Raw genomic sequence first — 15,644 nt, forward strand, 5'->3', positions numbered from 1 at the left:
CACTATGTTACTCTTTGCTGTGCGAAAAGTGACTTACAGAAGGACTTTATTTCAGCTCATGGCTCCAAAGGGATAAGAGTCCATCATGGGGGGTATGGCAGTGAGCACGAAAGCTGTAGCAGGAAGCTGAGAGGCCGCACTTCAGACATGAAGCAGAGAGGGAGAGAGAGGGGAGGGAGGGAGAGAGGGAAGGAGAGGGGAGGGAGAGAGAAAGGGAGAAAGACAGAAAGAGAGAGGGAGGAAGGGAGAGAGGGAGAGAGAAAGGGAGAGAGAAGGAGAGAGAATGAGAGGGGGAGGGAGAGAGAGAGAGGGAGAGAGGAAGAGAGAATGAGAGAGGGAGGGAAAGAGGAAGGGAGAGAGAGAAGGAGAAAGAGAGGAAGAAAGAGAGGGAGGGAGAGAGAGAACAGGAAGTTGTAGGATGTGAACTCTGTCCCAGTGACTCACTTCCCCCAGCAAGGCTCCACCTCCTAGGATTTCACCCTTTCCCCACAGATCACCAACTGTGGACCAAGTGTGTTCAAACATGAGGTGGAGGCACGCCTACTCAATCCATCACACAGGGTGTGTGCACACCACAAAAGGCACAGGTCTTAGCTGCCTGGTCCAGTGAATCCTAACACATAATTCTATCTTTGCAGCCACCATTCTGGTCAAGACTGGGCTGTATTCAGCTTCCAGAAGCTTCCTTGTGCTCCTCCCAGTCTACAGAGTGATCACCAAGATAATCACTGTTCTGTTTCCTCTACCATGAAGTCTTTTCCTGGCTCTGCTTTGTACATGGGTCCACTCATGTGTAGTCCTTTTTTTTTCAACAGTGTCTGTTGTGTTAGCATGCTGCTTGTATTTTGTGGCCGTGTGGCACTCGCTTTTCTATCTTTCCGTTGAGGGATATTTGCTGACAGCAGTTGTGTTGGGTATCAACGTGTTGCTGTTTTGCTCCAAATTCCTCCTTTCTCACAGACTGCGAAAGTAGATGGACCTTTTGAGTAAGGTCCCCCAGAGTGCAGCTCCTGAAGCTTGTCAGTTTCCCTGGAAGGTCAGCACTGCTGGCGTGGCGGGCTCCTGTAGGGCCACCAGCACCCAACAGAAAGCAGCTTCTGCAAGGACACTTCCTTCTGGTTTTGTAGCAGGCGATGCAGAGCTCGCTCTGTCTCCTGTGTGTGTTCATGTTCCTGTGATGTGGAACTACACGGCTCTTCCTTTCCCTCAAGGTCTGGATCTGGGGCTGTGGGGCCTTTTCTGGGCTGGGCATCCAGTCTGGGTGGTCAGTGGCTCCTCCTACTCTGCCTGGGTTTGATTGTACTCACGGCGTTTCATGACCATTTTGCTTCATTTCCTGAAGTCTAGTGTTCTGTTGCTGTGACGAGCCACTGGAACCACAGCGAGCCTTACTAAAGAAAGGGACTTACAGTTTCAGCCATGTAGTCCTTATGCTCATGTGTGTGTTGGGGGCGTGGTGGCACACAGGCAGACAGGCAGCTGAGAGTTCTACATTCGGATCCACAGGCAACAGGAAGAGAGAGACCCTGAGACTGGCCTGGGCTTTTGAGACCCCAAAGCCCACCCCCTAGACACCGTTTCTCTAACAAGGCCACACCTACTCCATCAAGGCCACACCTACTCCAATAAGGGCACACCTACTTCAACAAGGCCACACCTCCTAACCTCCCTCAAGTAATGATCAAGCACTCAAATATCTGAACCAAAATGAGAGACATTCTCATTCAAACCACTACCCCAGTGATGGTGACCTTTCATGGGCACTGGGACTTTTGGGTGTTTATTCACTGAGGGTTCTTTTAAACATGTGTCTCGGTTAGGATTTCTATTGCTGGGATGAAACACTCTGACCAAAAACAGCTTGGAAAGGAGGTTTGTTTCACTCAGTTCTATCTAACATTTCATCAAACGCACTGAGGGCAGACACTCAGGCAGGGTGGGAGCCTGGGGCGGGTTGGTGCAGAGGCCGTGGAGGGAGCTTCTGACTGGCTGCTCCCCATGACTCAGCCTGCTTTCCTGTGGACCCAGGACACCCACCCACAGTGGGCGGGGTCCTCCCCATCAATCACTCATTAAGAAAACTCCGCACAACCAGCTCTTACACAGGTGTGTTCTCACTCACTGAGGTTCCCTCCCTTCAGATAACTCTAGTGTGTGTCAAGCTGACGTTAGGAAATGGTGGCTGTTACATTTTTTTCAGTGTCTGTGTGTGTAGGTGTGACCTCCGAGTGAGTGTGTTTCTGGTCTTGTGATCCAGCTCCAGCTGTGCCCATTTTCTTAGCTAAGGTGCATGTCCGCTTGTTCCTCTAGCGAAGGACACTTACAGGCCTTAGGTGCCAGCCCAGAGGTGGCCTCATAAGACTTTGCAAATGGGGTTTGGGGAACCCAGCAGGTGCGTTAGCAGCAGGACTGTCTGCCCAGCCTCTCAGGCAATGTAGAGAGGTTAGGGGGGACAGACTGTGGCTGTCCCTGTGGTCCTTTCCGACCTAAAGCAGGCTTTTGCGGCCTTTGGCAGGGTGATTGAGGGGAACAGTGCAGGTGGACACAGGCTTTCCGTGGGTTGAGGAGCGGTCCGGTGGGGACCCCACTCTGCCATGAGCCTGAGCTCTTCCCAGGCCCCCTACCATAATTTTCCCATGGCTTCATGGCTCTAGTAATAAATCACTCATGGGAAAGGACCATTCAGCTCAGCGCTCCCTTGGGCTCTGAGATCTTTTCTGTGACCTACGTAGCCAGCCTCAGCTTTTCCGTCAAGCATCCATTTGCCCTGGCAGCCTGTGTAAAGAGTGTTGTGTGACACTGGTGCTCTGGCCTCTGAATGCTGCTCCCCGTGTGTTCTTCGGAATGGTGGCCTGGAGGCGCCACCCTCTTCTGTCCTCCACGAGGATCGTTTCATCACGTCACCAACATGAGCCACCTTCCAGGCCTTGTATTAGCTTCTTCTGTTACTGCAATAAAAGGTTATGACCCAAAGCGGCTTATAGCAGGAAGAGTTTGGCTTATGGCTGCAGAGGGTGAATCCACAGTGGCTAGAGAGGGATGGCAGCAAACGGCCAGAGCTGGAAGCTGAGAGGATCCATCTCAACTGCACACAGAAATCAGAGAGCAAGAACAGGAAGCTGGGGGAGGCTGTATACCCCGAAAGCCTGATCACATTCTTCCTGCAGCAAGGCCGCACCTTTTAAAGGTTCCGTCACCTCCCCACACAGCAGCAACTGGGGTCCCAAAATTATGGAAGCCATTTCTCATTCAAAGCTCTACAGGCATCACTGGCAGGGCTCTCAGAAGATGTGGGGCTCCCTGTGCCCGTCAGGGGTCGAGAGAGAGAGAGAGAGAGAGAGAGAGAGAGAGGGAGAGAAAGAGAGAGAGTCAGCCTGGACCAGTGAGACTCAGTTACACAGGTTGCCAAGCCCCCAGGTCAGCAGTGAACAATCTGGAGGGTGGGTTGCTGCTGGCTTATCTCAAATCTGAGTCTGAAGGACTTAGAATTCAGAGAATTGGGGAGTAAATTCCAATCCAAAAGCCAGCTGACCTAACCACAAAAGGAAGGTGTTTCACTGAACACAGGGAAAGACCAATGTCTGAGCTCCCTGAAGCAGGAGTCTCTCCCTCTTCACAGCCCTTTTGAGCAGACCGGTTTCTCAACTGAGCCCACGAGGCTCACCTCCATGGTTTGCCTTTGCCATCCCCAAACCCTCTCAGACAAGCGCAGTTGTTGAGAATTACCCTGTGGGCCAGTCAAGTTGACCTAAGTTAGTCATCACAGCTCAGGAGCCGTGCAGGTTGCTGGTCCTCTGCTGCCAGTGCTTGTCCTCACACGCTGGTAGAGAGCTGGACCCCAGCTAGGAACCTGAGGCTGACGAGGCCTTCAGAGTGCTCTGCCATTCTATGACTGGGTAGGGTTGAACTATGCCTGCTCTATCTCCCTCTTGGAGGTACTTTCTTCACCTTGTGGTTTCCATAGGTTTGTTTTGTTTTGTTTTGATGGAAGGATTTCCCTGAGAAAGCCTGGCTCAGCCTCACCTGGTAATACTGGGATGGATTCTTTTTTTGAGGGGGGGCATTGCTTTTCTTTGGCTTCAAGCTAGGGGTGACCCATGATTTCCTCTCCTTTCTGTGGACTGTCCTCTCACCCTCGCCTCTCCCTCACTCTTCTCTCTGGTACACTCAGCACAGTGGATCTTTTCAGATTCCGCAGCTTGAAGATTAAGCGGCCTGAGGTCAGCTCCTCATTCATGCCCGAGTGCCCACCTTTGGTTGACTGTGCTCACAGTGACTACCTCTTCCCAGCTGCTAGAAGCGTGGGGCTGCAATCTGGGGTTACGCAGTGTCCTTCCAGAAAAATGCTGTCCTCCTCTCCATTTCCTGATGGCACTAGTATCTGTTCAGCTCTCCTTTCTGAGAGGGAGGTGCCTGGTCCTTTCAACTCCAGCTACAGGTGCTGACTCTGTAGGGGCCACGAGGGGTGCAACTTTGGATGTAGTTTCTTGGTATTTCTATTGTAGACAGGAAAAATGGTCCAGCTCCTAATGGGAGCAGGAAATGCAGGAGTGCTGGAATTCGGCTTGCCCATGCACTGACGTTTGGTGTCTGTAAAGGGTGGTGCAGTGAGGGAGGAGATTGTCCACCCTGGGAACGTCAAACTCTGTGAAGTGTCTAGAGGAAAGGCACCTTGGAGGTAAAGGTACCTGCTGTCACGCCCGATAACATGAAATCTGTAGCCACATGGTAGAGGAGAGAACTGGGCTCCCAGCAAGGTTCTGTCTGACCTCCACACACACATGTGGTGCGCACGCATGCACTCACACACACACATACACACACACTACAGTATAACAATTTTTAAAGAAGTATTTTTATTTAATTTTGAAGTTATGTGTATATGTTTGTGTCTTTGTGTGGGTTTGTGCACTGAATATCGTTGCCCGCAGAGGTCAGAAGAGGATGTCAGACTCCCTGGAGCTGGAGTTACAGGTAGTTGTGAACTCCTGATGTGGGTACTAGGAGCTGAACTCAGGCCCCCTGAGAAAATCATGCTGAGCCATTCTCATTCAAGCTGCCACAGTCCACTCTCCGACCCCACAGGCTTGCAGTCATACCATACTGCAAAATGGATTTAGTCCAACTTCAGAAGCCTTTCACAGTCTCAACAGTTTAAAAGTCTAAAGTCTCCTTTGCAACTAAGGCAATCTCTTTACTGTAACCACCTGCGAAATCTAATAAAACATACTATAAACTTCCAACACATAACGACAGAGAATATACGTTACCATTCCAAGGAGGAGGAAAAGTGGCATAGTGAAGAAATACTGATAACAGCAAGATGGAAACTAAGCGTGGCACAGTCCAAATCCTGCATCTCTGTCTCCAGCGCACTGAGCTTAGTGGGTCCTTTTCCCCCAGCTTTGCTTCCTCATGTTCCAGCGCCTGTGTGCAGTGCACCTTTGCAGACACCCATGGCTCTGGCATGTCTCACATCTTGGCATCTCCCGGCAACCCAGGCTTCACTCTCACAGCTTCATGCATTGGGCTCTCAGGGCTCATGGGCCTCCAAGGGCCTCCATGCAGGGCCTTCCCTGTCACATACTGCCTGGCCTCAGCAGCACAGAGGAAGATCCCAAAACCTCTGTCCTCATGTCCCTCTCAGGACTCTGAAGCTAGAACCATGTGGACAACAGATTCAGATTCTGCTGACCCTTGACTCATGTTTTCAGTGTCTTTCCTTTGCTGCTTTTTAGGAGCAGAACGTTCCTTATGATGCCCCTTTCTCTCATAAGCTTGGAGCTTAGCTTGGGATCCTGTCCCAAGGACACCTTCCCTTTATTCCACTCTGGATCAGGCCTTCCTTTTAGTACAAGCCTTGGCTCCAGAATTAAATTTTCTGGTGCTTTTCTTCCTCCTCAAACTGGACATTTTGTATCTGTACATTTACATAAGTGTGACCATGAACAACTGCATAACAAAGTTGATGTTAGGCTGTCTTGAAATCCCTTCTGCCAGTGAGATCAACCCCTTGCTTTTAAATTTAGTTTCAGGCAGATTCTTATTCTTATGATATCAAGGACAGATATCAGTCACAGTCTTTGCCGAAGTATCACAAGAATGGTCTCTATCTGGGTTACAGATATTGCTCGCCTGTGGAACCTCTTGGTTGGGCTTCCATAGCCCACGGCACTGTCTTCCACACTCCTACTAGGACACCACTTTCCCAGTTCACAGTCCCATTGTTTTCTTCATTCCTCAAAAACCCAGCAAGGGCAGGTTTGTCTAGCTTTATCCCACTCCTGGTACCAAATAAATGTGCCAGCGAGATGAGATACATGACAAGATCCAGAATTTGGAAAACTCTGGAACCTTTCGGCACCCAGAAATGGAGGCCAGGCCTCGACAGCGAGACACACAGGACGGCCTGCCACACTGCGCTGTAGCACACTGTGAGCTCTGAGCTTCTAGACGCCCGTCCCAGCTCTTAAATTAAATTAAATAAAATTACACTTTATTTCTATTGCTGTGACAAATACCACCAGCAATGGAACTCATAAAACCATTTAGTTGGGCTTATAATTTCAGGGAGTTAGAGTCCATGATGGCAGAGTGAAGACATGGTGGCAGGAACAGCCTAGAGTTCAGATCTTGATCCACAAGCCTGAAGCAGAAAGAGAGCACGCTGGAAATAGCATGGGCCTTTGAAATCTTACAGCCCACTCCCAATGACACACCTCCAACAAGGCCACACCGCTAATCTTTCCCAAACAGTTCCATCAGCTGATTGAAGTATTCAAACCTAAAGGCGAATGGAGGCCATTCTCATTCAAGCCACCACAGGTTATCTTCACCCAAGAATCCTCACATGTCTGTTGTTGTAGGCAGGTTAGTCGTGTGGGGTGCCTCAGGTGTACCCTTTTTAGAAGTGACAAAAATGAGGATAGGAATGCAGCTCAAATGCTCCAGGCCACACAGGAGCAGGCAAAGGGTCGAGTCCTCTAGTAAAGTGTGAACAGCGTGAACTCTACCATTTTTTCTCTAGCTGCCCTGAGAGGCACAGTCACCATTTTCTCTAGCTGCCCTGAGAGGCACAGTCACCATTTTCTCTAGCTGCCCTGAGAGGCACAGTCACCATTTTCTCTAGCTGCCCTGAGAGGCACAGTCACCATTTTCTCTAGCTGCCCTGAGAGGCACAGTCACCATTTTCTCTAGCTGCCCTGAGAGGCACAGTCACCATTTTCTCTAGCTGCCCTAAGAGGCACAGTCACCATTTTCTCTAGCTGCCCTGAGAGGCAAGTCACCATTTTCTCTAGCTGCCCTGAGAGGCACAGTCACCATTTTTCGTAGACAAGCCAAGTCCAGAGGGTTGTCTCAGCAGGTAGGGTGGACCCTGTGCACGGGATGCTATTGAAAAGGAATCCGTTTCCTCTTGGCTTCTACCCTGTGGCTTAGCCCTTACTGGCAAAAGTGAGTTTCTTTCTCAGTGTCACAACACTAACCTGACTGATCACACACTCAGTGAGAAAAAGAGTGGGCAGAAGAGAAAAGAAAACCAGATTTGGGTGTTAAAAGAATAGCCTCACAGTATTCATAGGCGCCTAAAATTTCAGAAAACTCTGTGTGCTTCTGAGTTCATTACTTTTCTCATTGCTATGACCTGATAAGTGGCTGAAGAGAGGACGGTTAGTTTTAGCTCATGATTTGAGGTTGTACTCCATTTTGGTAGGAAGATGAATGAGCTGCTGGGAGCAGCTGTAACTGTGGTTGCAGGAGGGTGAGGACATTTGCTCAGCTCTTGTGGGTCAGGAGGCAGAGAGCACATGAAGAGGAGAGTGCCTCAGTCTGACCACTCACCCCAAGAACTGGCTTTGAGGAGCTGGTTCCCATCTTACAAAGGGCTCTACAACCTTCTGCAACAGCACCATCAGCCATGGACCAAGAATTCCAACACATCAACTTCAGTTCTTTTTTTTAAAAAAAAATCATTTATTACAATGCTTTTAGTTACCATTTATTCACTTTTCCTCCTAATCCCACCTCCCTCCCTCTTCTTCTCCTATGCCCCTCCCCCAGTCCAATACCTTCCATCTTATGTTTAAAGTCCTGGAGAGACCAGGGATACAAGGAACTTAAGTTCTTAAGAGTTGCTTTTTGAGCACGCTTACTTAGCACAGAGGCGTCTGTGGACAGTCCTGAGCTTACACCCAGCACGTGCGGCCTGCAGACCTGCAGGCTGCCCAGCTGGGTCACTCTTTGTCATGGAGTCATCGGAGGGTATATGGGGAGATCTGGCTGCATATACAATGGACGAGGAGTCTGGATGCTCCACCAGTGCCGGCTGGCGGCCCCCAGAGCTGGGACGGGCGTCTAGAAGCTCAGAGCTCACAGTGTGCTACAGCGCAGTGTGGCAGGCCGTCCTGTGTGTCTCGCTGTCGAGGCCTGGCCTCCATTTCTGGGTGCTGAAAGGTTCCAGAGTTTTCCAAATTCTGGATCTTGTCATGTATCTCATCTCGCTGGCACATCAACTCATGAATATTTATTTTTAATTTTTAAAATTTTTAATTACACTTTATTTACTTTGTATCCCCCCTCTAGTTCCCTCCCTCCTCCCCTCCCAAGCCCTCCCTTCCTCCCCCTTCTCCACACACTCCCCTCCCCAAGTCCACTGGTAGGGGAGGGTTTCTTTTCCTTTCTTCTGATCCTAGTCCTTTAGGTCTCATCAGGAGTGGCTGCATTGTCTTCCTCTGTGGCCTGGTAATGCTGCTCCCCCCTCAGGGGGAGGTGACCAAAGAGAAAGCCAGTCAGTTCATGACAGAAGCAATCCCTGTTCCCATTACTATGGAACCTACTTGGACACTGAACTGCCATGGGCTACATCTGTGCAGGGGTTCTGGGTTATCTCCATGCATGGTCCTTGGTTGGAGTATGAGTCTCAGGAAGGACTCCTGTGCTCAAATTTTTTGATTCTGTTGCTCTCCTTGATGAATATTTTTTAAAAGTTCGTTTTAAAATTGTGTATATATGGGGCTTGATATCATTCCATACATATATGTAATGTGTAATATTCACACTGATTCACATTTCTATTTTCTTAAACATCCGTTTTTCCCTTTGCATTGGGAACTTTTTTTGGAAAGCTTTAAAAGCTTTTATTTTGTATTATGGTGTCCACTATTCTGCCTTCTGACTCTGCACTGGCCGCTTGTCTTTGTCCCTTCAGATGGTCAGCGTGAAGATGAGGCTGATCTACGCGCTCATCCTGGTGATTGGGGCACTGTGCTTGTACTTCAGTATGGAGCCTTTCAAAGAGCTGCAGTTCGTTTACAAGCGAAGCCACGGGAAGTTCCTCCAGCTTCCGGACATAGACTGCAAGCAGAAGCCACCTTTCCTCGTGCTGCTGGTGACCTCGTCCCACAAGCAGCTGGCCGCTCGCATGGCCATCCGCAAGACGTGGGGCAGAGAGATGAGCGTGCGGGGGCAGCAGGTGAGGACCTTCTTCCTTCTGGGGGCCTCAGACAGCAGCGACGAGATGGACGCCACGGCAAGGGAGAGCGAGCAGCACCGCGACATCATCCAGAAGGACTTCAAGGACGCCTACTTCAACTTGACCCTGAAGACCATGATGGGCATGGAATGGGTCTACCACTTTTGTCCCCAGGCGGCCTTTGTAATGAAGACAGACTCAGACATGTTTGTGAATGTCGCCTACCTGACTGAGTTGCTGCTGCGGAAAAACAAAACGGCCAGGTTCTTCACAGGCTACATAAAGCCCAACGACTTCCCCATCAGGCAGAAGTTCAACAAGTGGTTTGTGAGTAAGTTTGAGTACCCCTGGGACAGGTACCCACCGTTCTGCTCGGGTACCGGGTACGTCTTCTCCAGCGACGTGGCCATCCAGGTCTACGAGGTGTCGGAGAGCGTTCCGTTCATCAAGCTGGAGGACGTGTTTGTCGGGCTGTGCCTGGCCAAGCTGAAGATCCGGCCCGAGGAGCTGCACAGCAGGCAGACCTTCTTCCCCGGCGGCCTGCGCTTCTCCGTGTGCCGCTTCCGGAGGATCGTGGCCTGCCATCACATGAAGCCCCAGGACCTGCTCCTTTACTGGCAGGCTCTGGAGAGCTCTCAGGAGCAGGACTGCCCCTCTGTCTGAGGGGAGCCTGGCGGCACCAGGACAAACTCCAGAACCTTTGGTGATGATCCGGTCTTGCTGGGAACTGCTAGGGGTAGAGCAAGGACCAGGACAACAGTGCGCTGTCTCAGGGCCCTGCACACGCGAGAATGGACACACTTGCAGAGTAACGGCTTGCTCCCAGCTGGCATCCAGAGCAATAACAGACTTCAGGCCTTTGCACTATGTCCTCAGACTTGCCTTCATCTGTTCCTTTCAGGGCTCAGCATACATATGAAGCCATGGACCTGACTCATCATTCCCACTTCACAGGTCAGGGACCGGCAGCCAGGGACACTTCCTTGTCCAAAGATGCATAGCCAGCAGACAGAGCAGGAATAAGAATCGAGTGCTGTCAGAATTCAGGGTGGCCCCCACTGGTGTCCCATCCCTTAGGAGAGGGTGGTGGTGAAGTCTTAGGGGTAATTAGCATCCCTCAGTCCCTTTCCTGACTCCTCTGCCCCCACTCGCCTGATGTATCTGGGCACTGAGCCTGTGTTAGCCAGCTGATAACCGATGCGCCCTCAGTGTGGTCCCAGGAGACATGCATGCCTGCAGCCACCGTAGCTCACTTATGTGCTGGAAGGAAACTGAGTTACATGAGCCTAAAAGTCAGGCTGAGAAGCCGCTGCCGAGCCTTGCTGTATAAACTGAACACACTGCTGATACCCAGTAGGGTGCTGTCTCCACTGAGCCTTCCGGGGCAGCTGGTCTCTGCTGCAGATGTTCTGATGGACAGATGGGGACCAGCTGGAGGCCCGGAGCACTTCAGATCTCTAAGTTCACGCTCAGGGGCCTCCAGGCTCAGGCATGGTCTGTGTGGTATCCAGGGTGCCCCTGGGTCCTGGGCTGGGTTTAAGCTCCTGGGCTACAGAGCATGGAAGTAGGCCCAGGCTGGGGCTCTTCCCATGTCAGTGGTCCTTCCTGACCCTGTCTCTTCACACTAGATTTGTCACATGGTCATAGATATGCTGAATGTTGCCTTTTAGAATTTAACTTGCTATTCCCAGCTTCTATCCTCATCTCTGAAGGTTTTCAGAGCTGGGTGAAAACAGGGACCTCCGGCCATGCAGCCACTATCACCAGACGTAATCTTGCTCTGTATTGCAGGAATTACTGCTTTCTCCCACTTAACTTCACTAGATCTTACTATGTGCTTAGAGCAAAGGCTTCATGGGACTGGGTAGCTGTAAATGTTGGAATATGCTCCCACCTGAGCTCAGGAACACTGAGTGGTCGGAACACCGTTAGGTTGGAGGAAGCTGGACCCTGCCTCCGGGGCCTCAGCTCCACACTTGTTTCTGTCCCTCCTCTAAATTTCTTCCTCAAGTTGGGGAAAATTCTTCTGCCTGTGACACTCTTCAAAATCGTACAGTGCCGAGTTCGGGACCCTCAGTTCAGAATGTGTGGAAATCTAAACCAGGTGAAGGGTAGGGGAAATTGTCCCCGGGTAGGGGCCAGGTCCACTATCCAAACCCAGCCCATCCAGTCTTCTGACGGGGTTGGGGTGTGGCGTGAGAAAGCCCAGGCTTGTAGCAGGATGGTGGTTCTGTTTGGCGGGTGGAAGAGCGGGCATCAGAACACGGCACTAGCCGCTCTGCCTCAGACCTTCCCTCTGCTCATTCCTTCATCAGCCACATTGCTCATGGCACCCACACACGTCGCCAGAAGGTCGGGGTTGGGGGTCTGCATGCAGCAGGCCTGAGCGAGCGCAGTGCTGAGGGAGGGAAGGGCACATCCTTTGGGCATGTGTAGAGTCCTGGAGCAGAAGCAGATGTCCCCGTGCCCACACCTGCTGCTGCATTGAAGATGCCGGGCGTCCTTAGCCAGCAGCCATTCTTCTTTCCTTTAAGCAAACCGGGTGTGGGCAGAGGCAGCTGAGAGGAGCTGAGACCTGGCATCCCAGCAGCCAGGTTCCTCTGCAGGCGCGCCAGTAACACAGCTTCCCGTAACACAGCTTCCTGCGCTTCTCTCCGAAGCGTGGGGCTGGTGCTACCCCGGAACCCCGGCCTCTCCCTCCCCTGCACTCGGCCACTTCTGTCCTGCTGTTGTCTTAGTGCTGCTCTGCTTCCTGGTTCTGCCTGACCTGTGGCTTTACCCTGGGGTCTCCGTGGAATTCCCACAGACCCATCGTTTAGGCTAGCCTTCTTGTGAGGTCATGTGTGTCTCCCACATGCACGAATGACACAGCCAGGCCTCCACCTGCAGGCGCCAGGATCGTTTTACTCGGGAAGTGACACAGCAAATGCCTCCAATCCCTTTTTAGTGTGTGGCATTGCCTTTGCCCACTCTGCTGCACAGGGCCAGGGCCGAGGGCCAGGTGTGCTGGGGTGGGGGCATGAGCTGAAGCCGTGGCCCGCAGGTGCACGTAGAGGACCTCCTGAGCAGGCTCCAGGCAGAAGTGAAAGATGCACACCACCCTTCCCACGTGGCTTTTACCATCACAGTGGCACGGCGGTGGCGGCGTGGTGCCCGCCGCAGTCTCAGGACGCAGTTTTGAAAAAACAAGGCCGGCCTCGGACACCCTCTAGATCCTCCAGAGTCTTCAGCCTCCTCGCAGACTGAAGAGTTAACAAGCCTAATTTAATACGGGAGCTGCTGAGCATCGCTTAAAAAATAGATGAGGTCTGGCTCACGTTTCCTGTCCCTCCATTCGGAAGCACTTGCTTTCTCTCACCATGTTTTCAAAATTCAGTTAGTTTTCCATATGCACCACATTAGGGCTGGCGTCTTAGCCTTTTCTGGGCTGGTCTCTCAGGGTGGATTTGGAAGCTTACGCCTCTCTGGCGGGGCTCAGGTGTGGTGGGGAGCTGCTGTCATTATTCCCAGTCCTCAGGAGACTGGAGCCAGCCTGCCGCCCTGCGAGGGTCCCCTCTGGCCTGGGTGAGGACCGTCATGTGGGCTGGGGTGCTCGTTGTTGGCCCTGTTCCGTCCCTGACACCCACACAGTAAAAGGGGAGAATTGATCTTTACAATTTGTGTGCACGTGGGCATGTGCACACAAATAAGTAAAATCTAAACAAAAGTAATTTTTGTCAAGGCGTCTTCAAACACCGACTTCCGAGGCTCCTGGCTTAGTTTGTTTCTGTGTGCTTCTCCATGTGGCCAAGCCCTGTGTGAACGCGAGCACAGGTGAGGAAACAAGACAAGACAAAACAAAACAACAACTAAGACCAAAACCAAAACCCTCTCAGTTTGCAAGGTGCCGTTGTTTGGTTGGGAATGTGACAGGGAAACCTGCTGGGGGCTTGCCCGCCCGGGTCTCTTTAGCTTCCCGCCTTTTACTCTAACGCCCAGGTTAGGCCCCTCGGGGAGCCTGGGATTGTCCTGGGGTGAACAGTGAAACCGTCCAAGCTCGAGCAGGGCTGTAGGAGCCTGAGGCGAGCGGGCTGGAATCCAGCATGACTACAACAGTGAAAGGTTTGAAATCAATTAGCAGCAGCATTTTCTAATTACCGGGCAGAGCCATTTTAAACACAAGTAGGGAAATGGACGCTGTGGCCAACCGTCGTTTTTGTGTGGTATGGTTTCGTGGTTCGTGGTGCTGGGATGGAGCCCACATGCCTGTCAGGCCCCCCCCACTGTGTCTCCCAGCCCCTGTTGAGTTGGTTTGCACCCCACATTCTACTACCTCTGGCAGGAGTCATGGGGTCAGCGCCTCATGCCTGCAGTTCGAATGCTGGGTAGTTTAACTGTTAACTTGATACAACCTATGATCCCTCTGGAAGGGTTTTAGTGAGAAATTATTTTTTTTAATTAACTGATGTAGGAAGCCTCAGCCTGTGTGGGTGACACTGTCCGCTGGGCAGGATGTCGTAAGCAGTGTGAGGAGACAGCTGAGGGCAAGCAAGGGTCCACGCTTGACCTCTGTGGGGACTGCGTGTGTGCCCGGCGGCTTTCCGTTCCTGCCTTGACACCCTGCGCTAACAGCCTGCAACCGGAACTGTGAGCCAAGCAACCCCTTTCTTCTCTAAGTTGCGTCTTGCCTGGGTTTTGTCACAGAACAGAAAGGAAGCTAAATAGATGCTCAGGGTGGTGCCCATGTGGGATCAGCCCTTCCTATGCCATCCTGCTCCTGACGCCATTGCTCGTGCCAGCCCTCTGCCACCAACAGACGTGAGCCCCGAAACTGCTTACTTTCTGCTTGGGGAATATCTGAGGGGAGCGAGGACTCATTTCCCCTGAGCACAGAAGATACAGAAAATCCCCTCCAGGACTGGAAACGACCAGTCTGCGGCTGTGGACACTTTGTGGTCAAATCTGATTTTCTAAAGGATAAAAATATTAAATGTCTGTGTCGTTGAATGGTGTTTGAAACTATCATTTGCCTGTGTGGGAGGAGGGCCTACAGGCTCTGTTTCTGTATTCTGGGAGCGGGTATATATGTTTATGATTTGTTAATGATATTTATCTTTAATAAAAATTAAGTTATGAGCAGCATGATGTATGTGGGTGGCCCTAACCTTCAGCTCCTCTGAAGTTAGCAGGGTGGGTGGACTAATTTAGACCTAAATCGGGCTATCTTTTTTTCTTTTTAATTGATGTTTTTGTCTGGAGAAACTTTTTTTTTTTTTAATTTGGCTTCGATTTTGTATGCTTAGAAAAGTATTGCTGAAGAGCCTTGCTTATCTTTGAAAGGTCATAGGACTCCTCATTTCTATTGATTTTTTGGAAGCAAAGCCATAAAGCTCTACAGTTTGGGGGTCTTTCAGGGCAGTCAGTGTCTGGGGAGCAGTGGGGGGCTGGGGGTAACCGTAAATCCAGACATTAGCAGGCAACCATCCTTTGGTTATTTTTTCCTCTGGCATCGTTTTCTTTGTTCAAGCTTAAGAAACTGATGTAAGGTTGACTGTGCCTTCGGCTTCTTTGATGATTACTTGTTTGGGAGGCGCAGTCTGGGCCCTGGACCTCTCAGGTGTCACTTACACAGAAATAAAGCCATGCAGCAGAAGCGTCTCCCTCTGGCTTTAGCACAACTGTCACAGATCTAATGCTGCAGCCCTGGAGTCTCTGCACCCTTGCTCCACACTGCCTGCCCCCTCTGCCGGCTCCCAAAACCAAGAAAAGCTGCGAGCAGCAGGGAGGCCACGGGGCTGTCTGTGGAGGTGCAGGATGGCTGGACACAGCTTCCGGCCGCCCTGCGCATCTCCTGCCCACCAGCTACACCTGGCCTGTCCGCGGCAGTGCGCAGACTCCGAGGTCCCTTGAAGGCTGCTCCATGCCACCCGCATGCCTGCCTTGCTGCCTCTGCACCTAGGCGCCCCTTGGCATCTCTTCTCGCCCCTCTGCGTCTCCAGCGCCCCCTCCCTTTCACAGTCCCGCAGTACACAGAATGCTCTCTGTTTACACGTTTTCAGACCTCCCCTCCAGCTCTGCCTACTTTTTCTTTTTCTCTTAGTGCAAAACCGCTTCCAAAGAACGCCTTCCCTGGGCTGTCTGTTTTCAGCTTGTTTCTCTCACCACAGCCTCTCTGCAATGAGATGGGAGGTGGAGA

General features: G+C 51.4%; 1 protein-coding gene across 12 annotated transcripts in view; it reads left to right on the top strand.

Moving 5' to 3' along the window:
* B3galt5 (beta-1,3-galactosyltransferase 5) overlaps positions 1 to 14,804 on the top strand; it is a 71,675-nt gene extending 56,871 nt beyond the window's left edge. For 11 of the 12 annotated variants that reach the window (XM_060370825.1, XM_060370823.1, XM_060370831.1 and 8 more), the window contains one exon: positions 9,206 to 14,804. In XM_060370825.1, the coding sequence (XP_060226808.1) occupies positions 9,206 to 10,132 (927 nt within the window). In that variant the 3' untranslated portion in view covers positions 10,133 to 14,804. The remainder of the gene's footprint in view (positions 1 to 9,205) is intronic. The other variant, XM_021651565.2, reaches the window with a different exon arrangement.
* The last annotated feature ends 840 nt before the right edge of the window (positions 14,805 to 15,644 follow it).

This window comes from Meriones unguiculatus, chromosome 17, assembly GCF_030254825.1.
Source record: "Meriones unguiculatus strain TT.TT164.6M chromosome 17, Bangor_MerUng_6.1, whole genome shotgun sequence".
NCBI lineage: Eukaryota > Metazoa > Chordata > Mammalia > Rodentia > Muridae > Meriones > Meriones unguiculatus.